General features: G+C 44.1%; 1 protein-coding gene across 4 annotated transcripts; it reads right to left on the minus strand.

Moving 5' to 3' along the window:
* Positions 1-1,653: 1,653 nt before the first annotated feature.
* Positions 1,654-13,021, minus strand: LOC114599255 (triggering receptor expressed on myeloid cells 2-like). Of its 4 annotated transcripts, none has more exons than XR_013392954.1 (5): positions 12,885-13,021; positions 9,638-9,982; positions 8,278-8,332; positions 2,761-3,062; positions 1,654-1,967 (listed from the first exon to the last, which is right to left on the minus strand). XR_013392954.1 is itself a non-coding variant. In XM_028734122.2 (5 exons), the coding sequence occupies exons 1-5, from the start codon at positions 12,925-12,927 to the stop codon at positions 1,963-1,965; spliced, it is 615 nt and encodes a 204-aa protein (XP_028589955.2). In that variant the 5' UTR covers positions 12,928-13,021; the 3' UTR covers positions 1,654-1,962. The 4 variants fall into 4 exon arrangements, 3 of the variants coding, with proteins under 3 accessions (XP_028589955.2, XP_028589952.2, XP_028589953.2); XM_028734122.2 differs by having other exon boundaries at positions 2,896-3,062; XM_028734119.2 differs by having other exon boundaries at positions 1,654-3,062.
* Positions 13,022-19,179: the final 6,158 nt, after the last annotated feature.

Raw genomic sequence — 19,179 nt, forward strand, 5'->3', positions numbered from 1 at the left:
CAGCAACTATGAGCATCGTTGGTGCCCAGCATGATTTTTTAAAATTAGCTTTTATTGGGGGTTTTTGTGTTACAAAGCAGACCGATAAACAGGGAACGGTACATCTATCACCTCCACTTTCAAGTCATAATCTTTTTCACACGTTTGGTGAGAGACATTTTTGTCATAGACATCTTGCAGTTGGGGAAAAGGGGAGTGGGGAGAGAGATGGGGACATTGTTATTTTGTTCTATTGTAGGGGGGTTTGTGTCAGCATCACATGGATAGGTTGTTTATGTATTTATTTGTGTTTATTGATATTGCGAGAGGTTAGGGGTTCCCGAGCTTAGTTGGTTGTGTTCAGCTGATTGCGGTGTGGCTTATTTGTGTGAGGGAGGTGGGCCGGGGTGTTGGGTCAGGTTAGCCATATTGATTTGTATGCTGTTGGGGGTGGGATAGGTCATTGTCTTGTTGTGCTGTGTATGTAATAAAGGGGAACAACACTGGGGTGAAGGCATCCTCTGTAGCTTGTCCCCTTGCTAGTTTGAGTTTGTTGGTTAACTTTTCTAGTTGGGTGGTTTCTCATACGTTTTGGTGCCAGTGGTCTAGGTTGGTGCTCAGCATGATATTTGTGGATATCTGTGTCAGCTTTTGATTTGGTTGAAGTGTTCCTCACCCAGGTATCAAAAAGACCTAAGTTGACCATGAGAAGTGGAAATCTTTAGTGCTGCTGCTGATTTACTCAGTTACTGGCCTGCCCTTCCAACCTAATAAAAGGATGGTCATATGTTAGGTGTCAAAGGCAAGGATGAAGTTTCTCTCCCCCAGCTTCTGCCTAAGGTGGCTGCCTCACTCTATCTAATGGTAGGGCTGCCCTGTTCACCACATTCAATGGACCTGACCTTTCAGACTCCTTGCCCTGAAGACTTTGAAAGGTGTTTGAACCTGAGTTCCCAAGGTTGTGCACAAGACCTGTATATTTTATAACATGCATCAATAAGCTTCCAAGATTCTACCAAATCATGACAAAGGACTTCATCCTTCCCAAGTTACCAGGGGCATCTCTGTTTGTCTGTCCCTGTCAGCTCACCATCCCTGGTCCTGTCTCTTGGGGATGCCTTGTTAAAGTTTTGTGACAGTGCTTTCCTATTCATGTTTGCTCAGGAGCAAGTTTTATTGTGTTCACTGTGACTTACTCTCAGATTACTGTGTCACAGGATTGCACTGTAAACATGATTTGCTAGAGCAAGTGTTCTTCAGAGTTCATCTCCCTCCCCAAAGTCTCTAGAAGTTAAATTTCTAGGTTTGGAATTCTGAGTAAAGATGAACAGGATTCCATTGTGAGTCTGGTGTGGCAGGATACATCTTGTCTCTGGGCACGTGTACGTAAATGGGCCATGAACATGAGGGTCTGATGTAGTGTACAACCTAACCCCAATTCCATCTCTAATGCAGCAGTTACCTTTGGGGTATTTTTTTTACATATGCTCATAATTTTCATACTTAAGTTTCAAATTCACTCAAGGAACTATTATGTTTTCATACTACAGTTTATTTTTATTATCTTTGTTTTGAGTTCTTGCAGTTTATATTGTGTGAGCCATTCTTTTCTTTTTCTGCATGTAATTATTGTTATGCTCCCTTTGCAACAGAAAGAACTTAGAGAAAGAGATGTACATTCTTACATTTATTCTTACACTATACAGATTGTTCTCAAGATAATATTAAAAGTGCTTCTGGGCGGAGCATCCATCTGATACTCTTTATTGTCTACAGCAAAGCTGTTTAGTTTGACTTGCTGGCAACATCTGGCTTTATAAATGGAACCACCACAGTCCTTGCATTGGTCAAGGGGCACAGGCCACAGGAGAAAGCAAGCATGTCCTTCACATCTTGTCTATTGGAGCAATTTCTATGCACCTATCTTTGAATTCTTACTCATTCATCTTTCCATCACATCCCATTTATGCCAAACTTCCCCTTTTAGCCTGGAAACGAGAAGAGACATATGTGCTATGAAATTAAACGAAGCAAGCATCCAAATATAACCCAAGGTCGCTACTACCACATGAAGTTATCTTCTCTATTTAATATACAGCACTCCAAGCTTTCATTTTAAAGAAATGAATTTGCAGTTGGAATACTGGGGTGGCGGAGTAGGAGAATGAAACAGCAATTCATTCTAAAAGCTTGTGAACAAACAGCAATGCCTCAAATGTGTCACTTAGAGAACTCATGATCTACAAGCCCATTGCATCACACTAAATTCCTGACTCATTATTTCCATTTTGGGGTTAGCAATGCCATGGGTTTTTCCAGAAGGCACAACAGGGCTTGATTGCTGGATGTCTCTCAACAAATTTATAGCATTTTCACAGAACTTGTCATCAGGATTCATTGTGGAAAGTCATGAATTTGTATTGTGAATGTACCCATCAGCTGTGGGAGGGGGCAACTGAAAAACACGGCTAGAATAGGCAGCCATCAGGAGAGCCACGATTCAAGGAAGCAATGCAGAAATCCAAGATGGTGTGCTGTTTGCATTGTGGGTAGCTCTGCACACTAACTGAAAACAGGCCCCAGAATTCTGTGATGTCACAGGTGATTCTGGGCTGCATCAGGCCTAGACTAGACGTAGCTCAAGGAGGCACTTGCCTTGCTGGAAACAATATACACATTTGGGCTCCCATCTTAGCATTTTTGGCTCCTTTTGTAAGCTGGTTGTATGCCCCCGAAATGCTCTGCAAGGTGGTCTAGGGTACAGAACAGTGAGGCACTCACCTTGACATTCCCTATTCTACTAGGTTGGTACAAGATATGGCCAGCCCCATTCATGTTCTGTGGAAGTCATTTAAAAAGGACCTCTGCAGCAGCCCTGCTCTCAGTAGTCTCTTGCACTCGGAGTACTGACATCACCTGTGATTGGGAAGAGCTGGTGCTCATTTTCTCCATGGCTCTCATCCTTTGTCTGTCTGCTGCACTGGCTCTTGGCAGCGATCAAGATGACTACAGCAACCAGGAGCTTGAAACCCAAGAATCCAGCCACAAGGAAGCGAAGATTGACTTCAGCATCTGACAGGGTGCTTTGGAAAGATACAAATGCGACAGGGCATGAAGCAGGTAGTTTATTGTGAAAAGAATTATAACAAAGAAAAGGAGGGGAAACAATTTCTCAATTGAGCCACTCGGGGTTGCTTGGCATGGCTGTTGCTGTATTACATTGCAGCCATTTCACTTTGAGTAGCTAGCGACTGCCAGTTCTAACTAATATGTCTAGGTGTCATTTCCTTTATTTATGTATTTTTTCATCAAATTTATATACCACTTGATCACAAGTCCTTCAGATTTACTCAGGGAACTATTCATTGTACACAGTGGGACTTGTTTCTGAATAGAATTGCACTGCAAAATGCAGAAATAGTGAAGTAATGAAACTGCAGCGGTTTTATTGGTCTTTAAGCAGTGAGGACTCAGGTGCAATGTTCCAGAATTATTTTTGAGCTTAACTAGTTAACTTTGTATGCAGTAACACAGGGAGGAGGGGACTCATGGACCTGCAGATGATGTTGGATGACAACTCCCTCCCATGGACCATGCTGGGTGGGGCTGTTGGGAGTTGGAGTTCAGCAACATTTGGTGGGCAGAGTTTCCTCGTTGATGCACTAACATAAAAGCTCAGAGTGCCAAACTCTGCAGTGCAAGGCTTATTTCCTTTTGCTTGATGCCCCAACTCACATTCAAATTTGCTTAGAGTTGCAGGGCTCATAGACGTTGCAAGAGCCTAATGTAATGTATGGTATCAGAAGCTGCCCATAGATGGTTTGGCTCTACCTCAAAGATCCCTCTTCCCACTCTTGTCAATATTTACATGCAGCAATAGCAGCTGTGCACGAATAACCAAAGCTCAGTATCTCCTATATATTAAGAAGTCCCCAGCTCTGCTTGTTGTATGCCACTTTTAGGAGACCTTGAATAGTTCACTAGATGATGGATAACAAATGGACAGTGAGCCTGACAATGAATGAATGAATCTTTATTTGCATCAGCCACCAGCCATAGCCTGACAAGACGAAGGTGCTGAGGGGTAGGTCTTGGGGTTTGTGCTGTCCTTGATGGACTCACACTTTCCCTTAAGGAGTAAGTATGCAGTCTTGGGTGCTCCTTGATGCCACTCAATCTCATTGAGCTCCAGGGGAGGGCAGTGGGAGTGCTTTTTACAGATTTTAGCTGCTGAGTTGCCTTCCCTGGAGCCCAGGACATGGGCTGTGTGCACATTCCCATTCACTCAGCATTCAGTGGGGTGCCACTGCTGGGTTGGGAAACAGAGTACACATGGCATTAGCTGCAATCCGTATATATTCTGTCCTTTCTTATGAAATACAGTGTATGATGTGTTACTCCATCCCTCCCAAAAGGATTTAGTTCTTTCATTGAGAAAAAGAATGACCCGGCTGTGCTTTAAGATGGCAATGTGTACACAGCCATGGTCTGAAGGAATGTGACGCAGCCGTGTTGCTGAAGCAAAGCTGGTCTGAGCCTGGATGGAACATGGAGCTCCATGGAAAAAAGAAGAAGTGGGATATGGAACTGAGGGTCTTAACATTCACATGGAAGAGGAAAGTTAAGATTTTTTTAGCTTGACTAGATTTATGAGGTGCTTTTGCCTTCCTTCACAGTTCATTGTGTTTTGAAAATGTTCCTCCTGTCGAGTTCCATTTGTTTAACATAGCTTTTGGCAAGTATAAAATTCATTTTGCTGCCAAGAGTTTGCATTCCACATGGAAGCCTAATGAAGGGTGGAAACTCTTCCTACAGAGACTGGAAATATTCTGTTCTCTAAGGGCCAAAGTACACATGATGGCATCAATCCCGAGTGTCAAGACTGGGTTCCTGACAAATCCCTATAAAGCAGGGGAGCATGGATTGGGCGTGGGGAATGAACCTTTCCCCTACCAGTACCCCAGCCAGTTCTTTTAAAAGCTAACTTTTCTGACTTTAGGGGCGGAGGGTATAACAAGAATTCCCACCAGTATGGAAATAGTTAAAAAGCACTTAATTTACAGCGTTTTCATACCATCCATTAACATTAATTTCTTTGGATGGTGTACATTTAAAACACCCACACCTAATAAAATATAAAAATATTATAAAAATATGAAATCAAACAGCAGTTAAAACAACTTTAAACTAAAACCAATAGGTCCTAAGGTCTAAAAAAGTACCCAAAACATGCTTTTAAAACTGAAAAGCCTGGGGAAATAAAGAGGCCTTATCCAGATGCAGTAAAAACCACAATGTAGGTGTCAAGTGAGCCCTGCTGAGGAGGGCTTTCCACAAGTAGGGGGCTACCACTGAAAGGGTCCTGTCTTCAGTAGTCTTCTGCCTGGCCTAATGGGGTTGGGGTGGGCAGATGGAGAAGGGCCTCTGAATATTATTTTAGTGTGCAGACAGGTATATGGGAGTTGTTACTTCAGGTACCCTGGCTCTAAGCTATTCAAAAGTCATACCAGACCTTTGAACTGAGCCTTGAAATAGGCTGGAAGTCAGTGCAGATAGCAAAGCACTGGCATAATGTCACCATTTCAGCCTGTTCACAATAATCTTGCTGCCCTATTTTGGACCAGCTGAAGTTTCCAGACCATTTTTCAATGCAGCCCTATGCATAATGCTGGGGTGGCCAATATGGTGCTCTCTAGATGTTGTTGGACTACAACTCCCACCATCCTGGCTGGGGCTGATGGGAGTTGTAGTTCAACAACAAGCCTTAGGAACGGTTGAGGGAACTGGGTATGTTTAGAGGAGACTAATAGGAGATATGACAGCCACCTTCAACTATCTAAAAGGGCCGGCACATTGGAAGACGGAGAAAGCTTGTCTTCTCCTGTTCTTCAGGGTAGGACTCGAACCAATGGATTCAAGTTACAAGAAAGGAGATTCTGACTAAACATTAGGAAGAACCTTTTGATGGTAAGAGCTGTGGAACACACTTCTCCAGAAGGTGGTGGACTCCCCTTCCTTGGCGTTTTTAAGCAGAGGTTGGATGGCTATCTGTCAGGTATGCATTAATAGAGATTCCTGCATTGCAGGGGGTTGGACTAGATGACCCTTGGGGTCCCTTCCAACTCTATGATTCTATGACATTTGGAGGGCAGCATATTGGCTACTCCTAGTATGAAGCATTGGATTGATTCAAGTTTCATCAGGAAAGCCTAGGAGAGGGATGGAGTTAGCTTTCTCCTCCTGCCTCCTCATACTGTGCTTTAAATCTCTCCCACTGCCTTGCTTTATAGGCCTGGCTTGGAATCTGCTACCAGCATGTCTGCTTGTGCCTTACGTGGGCAAATAACAGCTGAATCACCCCTGAGATGTCACAGCTGAAGAGTCCCAGTGAATTATGTTCAAGGTAATCACATTTAGCAGATTTATTTGAGCCCACCCTTTGTCACTTGCTAGCAACACAAGTGTAGGAGCTGTAATGAGAATGGGTAATTTCTATGTCAGAATCATCTTGCATATCCCTGGTGAAATGTGCCAGTCAAGAAAAGGGGAGGATGCAGAGAATCAGAAATCTCCAAGGAAATACAAGGTTCAATAGGGCCTCGAATACATTTTCCCTTCTGCAACACAGGGGGGAGATGATGATTGGGGTAATTTCTTAAGAGATGGTCAGGCAAATCTAAATCCAAGGATTGGAAACACATCTGAGTCCTTCGAATCCCCTGCAGTTTAGTTGGATGAAGTGCTTTGCTCCATGGCAGCATTATTATTATTATTATTATTATTATTATTATTATTATTATTATTTTATTTTATTATATTTTTTTGCAGGCTACATGTTGAACAGGAACGGGCCCAGGCTCAGTGAGGTGAGGTGTGGCATCTACTCTACTAACTTCCTTGACACTCAAGATTGTGAAGGAAGCTATTGTCTTCCTACAGTGAAACCAACAGGGCAGGAGTCTGGTACCTCTCACTCACCAGAACGAGCAGAGAGGTCTCCAAAATCCAGCAAGGCTAGACCACCACTAATTGATCTATACACATTGCCACCTAAAAACCTGCTGGACCAAAAAGCGATTAAGTCCCAAGGAAGGACGTAAGTCTATTAAAGCCATTATATCTGTCTCTCATCTCTGCCATCAAGCTTCATCACTAACTGACTGTGTGCACATTGCCAACTTAAAATGCAGCGAGGTTGCTTACCTCCTCCACCCTTTGCCTGAAAAAGTACCTGCATGTTATTGTACACCTCAGTAAGACTGGATGTGCTTCTGAGTCACTCACTGTCTATCCACACCAGTGTGGGGGGATGTCTTAATACGTCTTAACATTTTCAGATCAGATCGAAGCTGGTTTGGGGGGGGGGGGGAAGCACACCAAAACACAGGACTTCTCAATCATCTGCAGGATAGACATGGATTGTGGCTAATGCCATGCACACATGGCTTCACAAACCATCAGTGGGAAAGAGCCTAAATTTCCTTAATGAAAAACCAGGCTTCAACTTCGACTGTACAGTGGTACCTCGGGTTACATACGCTTCAGGTTACATACGCTTCAGGTTACAGACTCCGCTAACCCAGAAATAGTACCTCGGGTTAGGAACTTTGCTTCAGGATGAGAACAGAAATCGTGCAGTGGAGGCGCGGCAGCAGCGGGAGGCCCCATTAGCTAAAGTGGTGCTTCAGGTTAAGAACAGTTTTAGGTTAAGAACAGACCTCCGGAACGAATTAAGTACGTAACCAGAGGTACCACTGTATTTGTATCCTATCTATAGTAAGAACTGCCAAGCTTGCTACTTAAAAACCTGTTGTGCACTCCCCATACCAGAGTAGCTTGGCATGGGATTTATTCATTCCAGCTCCACCCCCCACCCCCAGCCTTGAGCTGATGAAGTTTAAGTGTGTGCTGAGATGTTTCCTGCGCTGCTGTTATTTTTGTGTTCTAATGGTTATTATTCATTTCAACTTGCTTTTTATTCAGATTTTGCCATGTAAGCCACCTTGGCTGAATCCACACAGATTAAAAAAAAACCACTGTGAATTTTTTTTTTAAAAAATGTTTTAAAATATATATGGAGTTTGCCATTATCCCATCAGTGCCATCTAGCGTCGCATTTGTATAATGCACTTAAAACGTTATATTTGCAGCTGTATAGCTGAGTCCCTTGAGAGTACTTCTCACAGAAGGACAGGGTAGATATTTGCATATAGGCAAAGTACATGTATATGCATATATTTATTTGCATATATGACAATATGCCTGAGGCTTACCAATAAAACGAATGTACAGATTTACCTGGAGATGCTGTGCACTGCTCTGGGCTCCTCAGGTGCTTCAGTCTCCCATAGACCTGGGGCAGAAACACAGCAATTTAGCTGGCAAAATAAGAACATCTTAAGGCAGGGGTGGGCAGATTTTTTTACCAGAATCTTGAGGTCCACCAATCTCAGCTGGTGCAGAATAGTGGCCCAGGCAAGTGGACATATGTTAAGAATTAAGGAGCAAGGTACATCTGAGCATAAGCTCTGCCCAGGGATTTGGGATTGGTGCTAAATTCTTTTTTTTTTTTAAGTCCTTTCACACAATAAATCCACTCTTGGTTTTTCCCCAAGACTTGTTTTCCCAGCAACTTTGTACAGAGGAGGAAAGCTTTTTCTAGTTGTTGTTGTTGTTGCTGCTGCTGCTGCTGTTGAGCAAGGATTTCTGACTCCAATTGTCTATCAACTGCAAATCAGTCAGAGATTGATCAGAGTAAACCCCTATTTACCTTCCACTCCTTTACCCAAGGCAATGATTAAGAGCAGGCCTCTGTCACAACCAGGAATAAACATGACCGGCTCATCCGTACTGTTGCTCATTGTGGATAGCAAGTTTCCTTGTACCTCCATCAATTCACTGCTGGGCATAGGATGTTCTTCAAGCCACTGCTTTCCTCTCTCTCTCTCAGTCTGGATTTTTGCATCCCAGGGATACTCCAAAAAGGAGAAGGTATTAGCAAATCCAGATTGAGGAAGAGAGAAAGATGAGAAGGCAGTAATTTGGAGAAGAATTGTCATTCAGACAACACAGAATCAATGGAAGCACAGGAAGCTAACTATCCCTATTAAGCAACAGTATAGATGAGCCCAAAGACCACTTGTAGGTTTTGGACTAGAAGTGGAACCCTATACATCTCTGCTTGGAAGTAAGCCTCATTGTTCTCAATGGAACTTACTCCCGGGTACCATAAGTGTGTAGACTGAAGCCTTAAGGACATTGCTCTGTAGCCGAAGTCTTCCATCTTTGTTGAAATAGGGAAGGCCAGTGCTTTTTTTCTTAAAAAAAAATGTTCAGGGGTACTCTCATTTTCCTACTCATATTGAAATACTGCCCCTCAATGAGACCAAACTTAGATTCACAAAATGTTTTTGGGGAATGTGTACCCCTGAGTCCCCCCAGAAAAAAAGCACTGGGGAAGGCTATACAAGAAGAGCGAGAAAAAAGCTCTTCCTCGCCCTCCTTTGTGCTGAGCAAGAAGTTTACGCCTGTGCCTGCTTTTTATCATGTCTTTGTACAGTGGGTCTAATATCTTATTTGGGGTCATAATTTTGTATCATAGATATGACTATTTAGAAGGCAAGGCTTACAGCTGATTAAAGACCCTGGTGGGACTTACCTGTCAGAACTTCCACCTTCACTTTCTGCAGGATATTCGTAATCCCCAAGAATTCCGTCTTGCACTGATACAAACCAGCATCCTCTTTCTGGAATGGGTCAATGGTCACTGTGAGAATCCCCTTCTGGATGTTGTCTGCAATGGCGGTGGTGCCATTCTTTCTTTTGAGGAACGGCATCCAAAAACGCCGGGCGCTGACAACATGCTGACATGACATCTCACTGATGAGCTTGCACCAACTCTTCTCTCTCCACTGGTTCTCCTGGGGGTTGTAAGTGCAATTGATGGTGATGGGCTCTCCTTCGACACCATACACCGTTGGAACATCCTCAGTCGCGTATGCTTCTAGGAAGGAGAGAAGGGTTGTATTCCATACTTCCATTTTTGTAATGGGAGGTGACCATATTACAGCACTGGGGACACATCATCCAGAGCCCCACCCACATTGCTCAGATATATATATTTTACAATATACATGACCTGCATAAATGGGGAGGAGATCCCTCGATGTAAGAAGGCAAATCCACCCACTCACACCCCAGCTGATTTGCTTGCAAATTGCTTTAGTCAGCAACTTTTCAAAATTCAGTTTGTGCCAAACCTTGAGGTCTCTGAAGTCTCTGCATCACTGGTGGGAAGATTACTGGGCTGTTTTAATAGATGCGAGACCTTGGAGCCAGGTCTAAGGCCTATTAAAAACATTGTTATATTCATGCTTTTTTACATTTTAAAAAAAATCTTGCTTAAGCTGGGCATTTTTGTGTGAAGGAGCAGCAGCTAGGGGGGCCTTAATCCAGAACAGGCCCAAACTGATTTGCGGCTGAAAATTCTCCTTCTCCTGTGACTGTTTATCCCCCCCCCCCCCAAAGTGCTGTTAACTTTACTTAAAGGTAAAGTAAAGGGACCCCTGACCATTAGGTCCAGTTGTGACCAACTCTGGGGCTGCGGCGCTCATCTCACTTTATGGCCGAGGGAGTTGGCGTACAGCTTCTGGGTCAAGTGGCCAGCATGACTAAGCCGCTTCTGGCGAACCAGAGCAGCGCATGGAAATGGCGTTTACCTTCCCGCCAGAGTGGTACCTATTTATCCACTTGCACTTTGACGTGCTTTCGAACTGCTAGGTGGGCAGGAGCAGGGACTGAGCAACGGGAGCTCACCCCGTCGCGGGATTCGAACCGCCGACCTTCTGATCAGCAAGTCCTAGGCTCTGTGGTTTAACCCACAGCGCCACCCACGTCTCACCGTTAACTTTACTTATGGTAGCACAAAGCAGCTGGTGGGGGCAATATGCAGCAGGCTGTCAATTTGGACCAGGAATAAATTCAGGATCAGAAGCCCACAACTCTGCTTCTTGTTCAAAATAAAAATGGCTAGCTTAAGCACATTTTTAAAAAGCATGAGTAATGTAAAGTATGATTTGGTCAGATGTGACTCACGCATGCTGCCTCTGCCTTAAGTCCTGCTCCAGAGTGGTACAATATGGGGATTGCGGAAGAGCAGCCTGAGGCTGCTTTCAGACTGTCACTATTTTGTGGGTATGATTCAGTCATACGGTGGGAAAGTTAGGTTGAGCAATCAAAGTCTGGCAGAACAAACCCTCTCCCTGAAACCCGCAGATTTGGGGGAGTTAGAAAAATAATGGGGAAATGTAATGCAAAGTGTGGGATAATGGTGATGTTTGGTGATGCCATATAACCTCCACGCAAACAAATCAGGATGCATGCTCAATATAACCTCGTACAACCTCTGTGCAAATTTGTGCAACAAATTGGGATGAATGCTCAACAAACAGGTCTTTTGGAAGAGCTCTCTGCCTGCAAAGCATGGGGTTGGATTATCCAACCTTCGGGGTCCCTTCCAGCTCCACAGTTCTATGATTCTATGATTTAGCGACCAATTTCGAGAGAAGGAAATCTATTGATATAGACAGAGGAGCTCTCTCTAGTGCATCTTTTCTTGACAGGGGCGATTCCACTGCATAAGGGAATTACTTAGAGATTTTTGCCCTTGAAGTCAGAATCGCCTTCAACCCCTTTTCTGAGCTGGGACAGGGAAAAATGGAATCTGCTGCCTGAAGAAACAGTTTAATGTTGCTCCATGATCCAGAATGCCTTTTGTTGCAGCTTTGAATGGTTGTGTTCACACCAGTGCAACTCCCTTGCAATCAATAACATTCTGTACATGTGTTGGTCCTTTTCATTCCCTTGCAGAATGATGTATATTTTGCACATTGGTAACCTTTAATAGTGTGTGTGTTATGTTCTCCTTAGAGGTGAAAAATGGTGGAGGGGAGGATTGAGAAGAAGAGAAATGGCTGGATGAGAAAGGGTTTAGCATCCCCTCCACATCACCATCCCTTAAACTCACAGCCTCCAATGACTGTTTTTAACTACTGCTTCTGATCCACACAAATATTTTTGCTAAAGACATCCAGTCATGATTCAAGTATTTCTTATCTCATCGCTACTCCATTCCTTGCCCATTTTCAGCCCTCCCCTGTGGCAAAGAGGAGGGTGCAAACATTTAGATAAGCTGCTGTAAACTGCTCTGCACCCACCGAATATAGTGGGATGTGAAACAAGCATGCAAGCAAGCAGAGCAAATGGATGTATAAATAAAAGTAAGCATAAATATCATGGAGGATAAGGCTATCAGTGGCTAATAGCCATGATGGCTTTCTTCAGCTTCCACTGTTGTTGTGTTGGCATAGGCATCTGGTTTGCCATTGTGAGAACAAGATGCTGGACTAGTTGGCCTCTGGCTTGATATAGCCAGAGTTTTCCTTATGTTCTCATCTAGCACAGGGTGCTTCTGCTTTGCCCTTTGGCTGATCACAGTTTGAGGTTTTCGTAATCTTGTATCTGCTGTACAGAATGATAGAATATTAGGTCTATACAGCCAGAGGACAGACCCAACAGACTCCTTTAGCTCAGTCTCTTGCACTGTGGACATAACTTTCCATACACACCATCCCTAGCCCATTATCCCATTCAATGCAATTTGCAAAGCGTGCCACATGGAGACAGCAGAAGCAAGTAAGATGTACCACTGGTGCTTGGCAAATTAAGAATGACATTTTAGTAAAAAGTTTCTTAGTCCAGATAGCTTGTTTTCAGCAGGATCAATTGTGCCTTGATATGCATACATATCAACACAGTCCTTATCTGACCCATTCATACTATAATCTGTTCCTATAGCCTGCTTATCACCCGCTTATCCAACCAGCATAGGATTCTAAATCTCATACCTGACAAGGAGACCAAGAAGATGAGATGCACAAAGTTCTCCATCTCACTCCAGCAGATAAAGAGAGAAGATTCGCAAGTAAAGATGAAAACAGCGTCTTGCACAACGGCAGTTTTTTTGCCTTACTAGACACAAAGGACACAGAAGAGGAACATCTGTCACTCTCTGTTGTGGATTAAGCAATATACCAGCCAAATGTACTGAAAATGTAGGGATCAGCAGTGCTATGCCAGGGAGAGGGTTAGGGTTAGGGTTTTCTTTCTCCAAACCTTTATTAGGCATTACAGATATAGACCATCTTAAAACATCCAAATACAAAAATTTAAACAAAGAAGCAGCCATAGAAGATATATAGTAACAGATTTTTTTATTGGAGTGTTTTCCTACTAAACTGCGTCATTTACTAAGAGATAATATTGACAGTAACTAAATCACCCTTGCAGTTACCTCCAGGTTAATATCAGACAAGTAGAATCTGATATTTTCATTGTGCCATGATGTTTAACTACCCAAAAAGGGGGAATAATGTGTTTATGTAGCTGGTTGTGCAGTGGACAGTAGAAAAGAATATGTTCTACAGTGTCTGGCACATTCAAATATCATCCTCAATGTCTATTATTTCTAGGGATGTTTAAATATCTGCCCTTAACAAAATCTGAGGGGGAAATGGGCTGGAATTATTAACTTTGAGATATAAGTGATCCTGTTATCAGTTGTATTTAAACCATAGAACTTGGGGGGAGCAGATTTTATCTACAGCTGACTCAATGTTTTGTTTTTCAATATCCCTTAATCTAATTTGGATATTGCGATAAATATATTGCTCACTAGAATTATGCAATAATAGAATTATGCAATAATTCCAAGTCAATATCAATACAGTAGATCTAATTCTGCTATGTATGAGTTGGAGCCATCTGGATTTATAGGAGTCCTTAAGTAAATCGGAAAGCATACTTGAAGGTTGGGAACGAAAATGGCAATGTGGCCACTATTTTATAGTGCTAGTCCATGCCCAATATTCCATCATGTGTATACCTAATTCTGCACACATTGTCTCATACTCAATTGAATTTGGGAGCCCAAAGAAACTTGAATGTATCTTATTTAAATCACTATGATATGCTTGTATCCATATTGGGATCCCAAAAATTAGCTGGGATGACACTTTAGCTTGAAAAATCTGAATGGCAGCTAGTATAAATTGGTTACCTAGAACTTGAAAGCGGGAGAGGGACAGCTGTCTCAGAAGAAGAAGAAGAAGAGTTTGGATTTGATATCCCGCCTTTCACTCCCTTTAAGGAGTCTCAAAGCGGCTAACATTCTCCTTTCCCTTCCTCCCCCACAACAAACACTCTGTGAGGTGAGTAGGGCTGAGAGACTTCAAAGAAGTGTGACTGGCCCAAGGTCACCCAGCAGCTGCATGTGGAGGAGAGGAGATGCGAACCCAGTTCCCCAGATTACTCGACTACAGCTCTTAACCACTACACCACACTGGAAGTCATGATGATAGGCATTGACTCCTAGCCACAACCCATGCCTGCTTATCATTGCTGATGCCCACCGAAGTCCCATTGACTTCCCTGGCAATTTGCAAAGATTTGTGCAAGTTCTTGAAATCTGCAACTGATAGCCAGGTTCACAGGTTATATAAGTGAACAAGATTCAGTGTGTCTCATACTTATGGCACTGGGTTCACTTGTTAGATACACAGTCTGTGGACATATAATTGGACAAACAGAGCATACTACAGATATGAGATCCTGAGAGCAATTTTTTACACACATGAGCGTGGCAGAAGTGTTCCCCATATCTTTAAAGAAGTGAACAGGCTTGAGTACGTGCCATCAGTAATGACTGGTAAGGCTTTGTGGAAACCTGCAGATCATATTTTTCTGTGTTGGGCATAGTCTCTGTGATATGTAGCAATGCCACACAAAGTTGGCACCATAGCATCAATCCTAAAACCAGACTGGCATTAAGAGGGCCCTCTTAAGTTTTGTCATCATTGAATTTAGCATCTCAGTTCCTCGGGAAAATAAGGGGCTCCTGGAGAGTTTTCTAGCATTTTGTGTTAACCTTTGATGGTGCTTTCTGGGAGCTGGGTATTAACAAACTTGGGAACTGTAGTTCCTGTTCCTCTTTTGTCCCCCATGATCCTTGCCTGCTCTTTGCTTTGTTTAGCAGTTCCTCTTGTCTGCTTGCATCTGCAAATACCCTACGCATTCCTACCACTTCTCCTTGGCTGCCTCTTTTCACAGCTGTACTCTGTGGGTGTGCTTGTGTAAGAAGGTTTAATGACTCACACCTCACAGCCACTGTGTACAGTGTGTGTTGCTTTTGTGCCTCCATCACCCAGTGCCCCCCTGCTTGGGTTTAGAGCATCACTGCTCGGAGGGTCTCTAGACAGATGAACCAGGCTGCGCATTTTATTTCTGCAAATTAGCTGCACTTGTTTCCACAGAGCTCCAGGCCGGTTGTACATCTTACATTCTGTCTGGGGGATCACTTCTGGAAGGTCTGTGGCAAAGTTGTCATCAGTGCTGCATTCACCTGTTATTTGGCTGCCCTAGCACAAGTAGGAGCAAAAACCCACATTCCTTGGCTTAGAGTCATGTCTGCACTGGGGATCATGGTTTGTTTTATCCCCAAACAAACCACCATGTGAAGCTAAGGTTTGTTCTTGGCTTGAGTGAAATAAACCACAATCTCTGGTTCAGCCATAATGCTGAGTGTCGTTTGTTGCTCCCACTCGCTCCAGGGGAGGAGCTAAGTGGGAGAAATTCCTGTGTTTGCAGTAAATCATTCATTATGGCATGTGTGGGCAAGCTCAGACCTGGAGGACAAATGCAGCCCTCCAGATATCTTGAAATGGCCTTTGGGACAGACCTGGGAAGATCTGTGTGCAACCCCTCCCCCTCACTCTCTGACCCACACTGTGCCCACACTCTCTCCTGAGACTTCATGGGACCAGGCCCATGCAAACCCCCTCTCTCCAACTCCTACCAACCCTGTGTCCGCGCAAACTCTTCCACCACTCTCCACCACAGCAGGCCTGTGAAAGCTCTCTTTCTCACTCTCTGAAACTCACCCTCTGCCCACACTAAATCTCTCTCTCTCAAACAACTCCCAGACCCACCGCACCCTCTGCCCGTGTCCTGTGATCACTGTTGCTCTGCTTCTCCCATGGACCAACCCTCTCCCTGCACAAACTCCTGCTCAGCCTCTCTTGCTCCCTTCCTCTCACCAGTGACCGGACCCATCCCCTGGCTGCACAGTTTTGAGGAAGATGAGGTCCAAGTTCAAAAACAGAACATTAATGTGTGTGTGTGTGTGTGTGTGTGTGTGTGTGTGTGTGTGTATGTATTAAAGGACAGTCCCATTTTTCAAAGGGATGGGTGGCAAGCCTATCAAAGGTAAAAATTACATTCTTTGCTTCACGCACTTTTTCCTCTGGCTCTGCCCTCAAAAGACCATTGGACAGGTTGCCCAGAAGGGAATGAGCTATGGTTTTGCCAGGGTGTGTGAACTGGGGAATTGTGTTTCCCAGATACAGAATTATGTATTCAAGGGTCATATCAATGGAACCAAAGCTAAGCAAAGGAAGAGCAACTGCTTCCTCCTCCTCCTCCTCCTCCTCCTCCTCCTCCTCCTCCTCCTCCTCCTCCTCCTCCTCCTCCTCTGGTTCCTGCTAGTTCTGCCAAGATAAGGCAAGCTTCCTCAGGGGAAACGTAGGCTGAGGCCACCCAGCTCCTAAGAATCTAGCTGTGTGTTGAGGCCTAACCTGGGACAAGTGAAAACACCTGCTTCCCTGAAGAGGTGGGTTTCTGTGGGTATCCTTCTGCAGTGACCACAGGCCCTCCAGCCACTGTAGGAACAGCCGAGAGCTCAACGAAAGAGACAGAACACTGCCCCCACCACCCCTGTGTTTTTGCTGTTGAAGTTTTTAAGACCTGCGCCAGAACATAGTGAGAGATCATCTGGTAGACAGCACAAGAAATCTGCTTGCTATTTCCTGCCCTTGGCACTTTTGAGGAACTGGCTGCTGCTGGTTATGGTTTTGTTTTTGTTTTTTTAATGCCTGGCTGCCCTGGAAAGTTTTCACAACAGACTCTGCTTCCTAAATTTGAGCAATTGACAAATAATACTGATAACAGTGGGACACGGGTGGCACTGTGGATTAAACGACAGAGCCTAGGACTTGCTGATCAGAAGGTTGGTGGTTCAAATCCCCATGACGGGATGAGTTCCCGTTGCTCAGTCCCTGCTCCTGCCAACCTAGCAGTTCAAAAGCACATCAAAGTGCAAGTAGATAAATAGGTACCACTCTGGTGGGAAGGTAAACGGCGTTTCTGTGTGCTGCTCTGGTTCGCCAGAAGTGGCTGAGTCATGCTGGCCACATGACCTGGAAGCTGTACGCCGGCTCCCTCGGCCAATAAAGCAAGATGAGCGCCGCAACCTCAGAGTCGGCCACGACTGGACCTAATGGTCAGGGGTCCCTTTACCTTTACTGATAACAGTGGTTGTTGCTTTTTAATATATAGAATGAATTTAAATTGTTATGATGCTTGTGTTATCAAAATTACTTGGCTTGCTCCATTATGTTTCAGAATGACTTGTTATTTAGACTGTTTACTGGAATGAAGGTCCATAGCTCAGTGGCAGAGATCTGCTCTGCATGCGGAAGGTCTCAGGTCCCTGCCATGCTCCTGTAGGGGATGTGAATGCCCCTGTCTGGAATACTGGAGAGCCCCTGCCCCCCCGTGTAGCCAACCCTGAGCTAGATGGACCAATGGTCTGGCTCAGTATAATGCAACTTCTTATGTTACTTACGTCTTGACATTTCCCGTTGTGTTGTGAGCTTCTTCGCGGGACATTTATGTGGAAAGCGGCACACATCCAATTGCAGTAATAATCATAGAACCATCTTGCTTTGGCAGGCCAAAGGTCTGTTCCATCCATCGTCCTGCCTGTCAAAGTGGTCCGGTTTCCTTGATGCACAAAAAGGATATGGTAAATGTGTGTTTTCAGTGGGGGAGCTGATGATGTCCGTGCTCATTGGAGTGAAGGTTGCCTTCCTGTGACTGAGGCTTTTCAGCCATTAGAGGGCAGACAAGGATCAGAAATAAAAACAATTCACACTTAACCCGTAAGCTGATGAGGGGCTTGTAATGCAACCAGCGACCACTAGATGGAATTCTGTGACCACACTGCTGGCAATGACCAAGGCTTGATCGTTCATTGAGGACTCAGAAGCATACCTGGCAGATTTTTCCATAGCTAGCTGCACCTCGCTGACTTATGAGAAGTAGAAGCAGCTACCAGTGCTCAGCTTGAGCTAGTCATTTTGGGCTTGGTGTGACTGGACAAACTTGGAACAGAGATTATTTCAAACTCTGTTGCCAGTGATATCTTCCCTCTCATAGGCACTATAGTATGGATGGGGAACCTGCATCCCTCCAGGTGTTACTGGACCACAACTTCCATCAACTCTGGCCACTGGCCTTGCGGGCTAGGGTTGATGGGAGTTGAAGTCTGGCAACATTGTGGGCCACAGGTTCCCCATCCCCAAATGACAGACAGCAAAGTGCTAGAGATGATAGGTATGCCTAGAGTAAGCACAAGAACCTCCCAACTGAGGAGCGTGCAAGGAAAACACACTTTGGACAGAAGGAAAAAGAGACTATTTTGTTTTATAGCTAATGTCATTATAAGCATTACAGAGAGGTTGCAGACTTCGAGAGAACTGGGAGAATTTGTAGACATTTAAGCGCTGTTTTAGCTAGAGATGGGTAATAGTTGTATGTAGGGATGGGTAAGAAATTTGATTCAGTTCACATTTAAAGGCAAACCTAGTGCGGTCACACTTTTTGAAACAGTATGCAAACAGAAACACAGGCATTCTTTGACTTTGCGCGTACTCAGATTTTGCAATGCATCTCTCCAGCCAAGTAACTCGTACAAAAATGCATATGCTAAGGTCAAATGTGTGTATAAATGCATAGATTGGTGAAAATAACATACCAAAAAGCACTATATTAGGGGAAATAGCTTTGCATATTAGGAGAAATTGGCACTAGAATACTAATGGATTTTCACAAGGAATTTTTTTAAAGGAAACTGATTTGGAAATGTGGAGAACTTGTGATTAGGAAAATGAGAAACAGAAACTAAATTGACAGATTTGACAATCTTTGGTTGTGAGTGCAGATGACATCTGAATTCTAACCATAGCTTAGTGGTAGTGTACAAGAAGGTCACAAGTTCAATCCATGAGTGTCTGCGGGGGGGGGGGG

The sequence above is a fragment of the Podarcis muralis genome, chromosome 5 (assembly GCF_964188315.1).
Source record: "Podarcis muralis chromosome 5, rPodMur119.hap1.1, whole genome shotgun sequence".
NCBI classification, from domain to species: Eukaryota; Metazoa; Chordata; class Lepidosauria; order Squamata; family Lacertidae; genus Podarcis; species Podarcis muralis.

What these genes read in the sequence shown, in the direction of transcription:
- LOC114599255 (XM_028734119.2), bottom strand. Translation starts at nt 12,927, where the DNA reads ATGGAGAACTTTGTGCATCTCATCTTCTTGGTCTCCTTGTCAG. An exon ending in GAAGGTGGAAGTTCTGACAG is followed by an intron (nt 8,333 to 9,637) that starts GTAAGTCCCACC and finishes TTTCTGCCCCAG; the next exon opens with GTCTATGGGAGACTGAAGCA. An exon ending in GCAGTGCACAGCATCTCCAG is followed by an intron (nt 3,063 to 8,277) that starts GTAAATCTGTAC and finishes ATCTTTCCAAAG; the next exon opens with CACCCTGTCAGATGCTGAAG.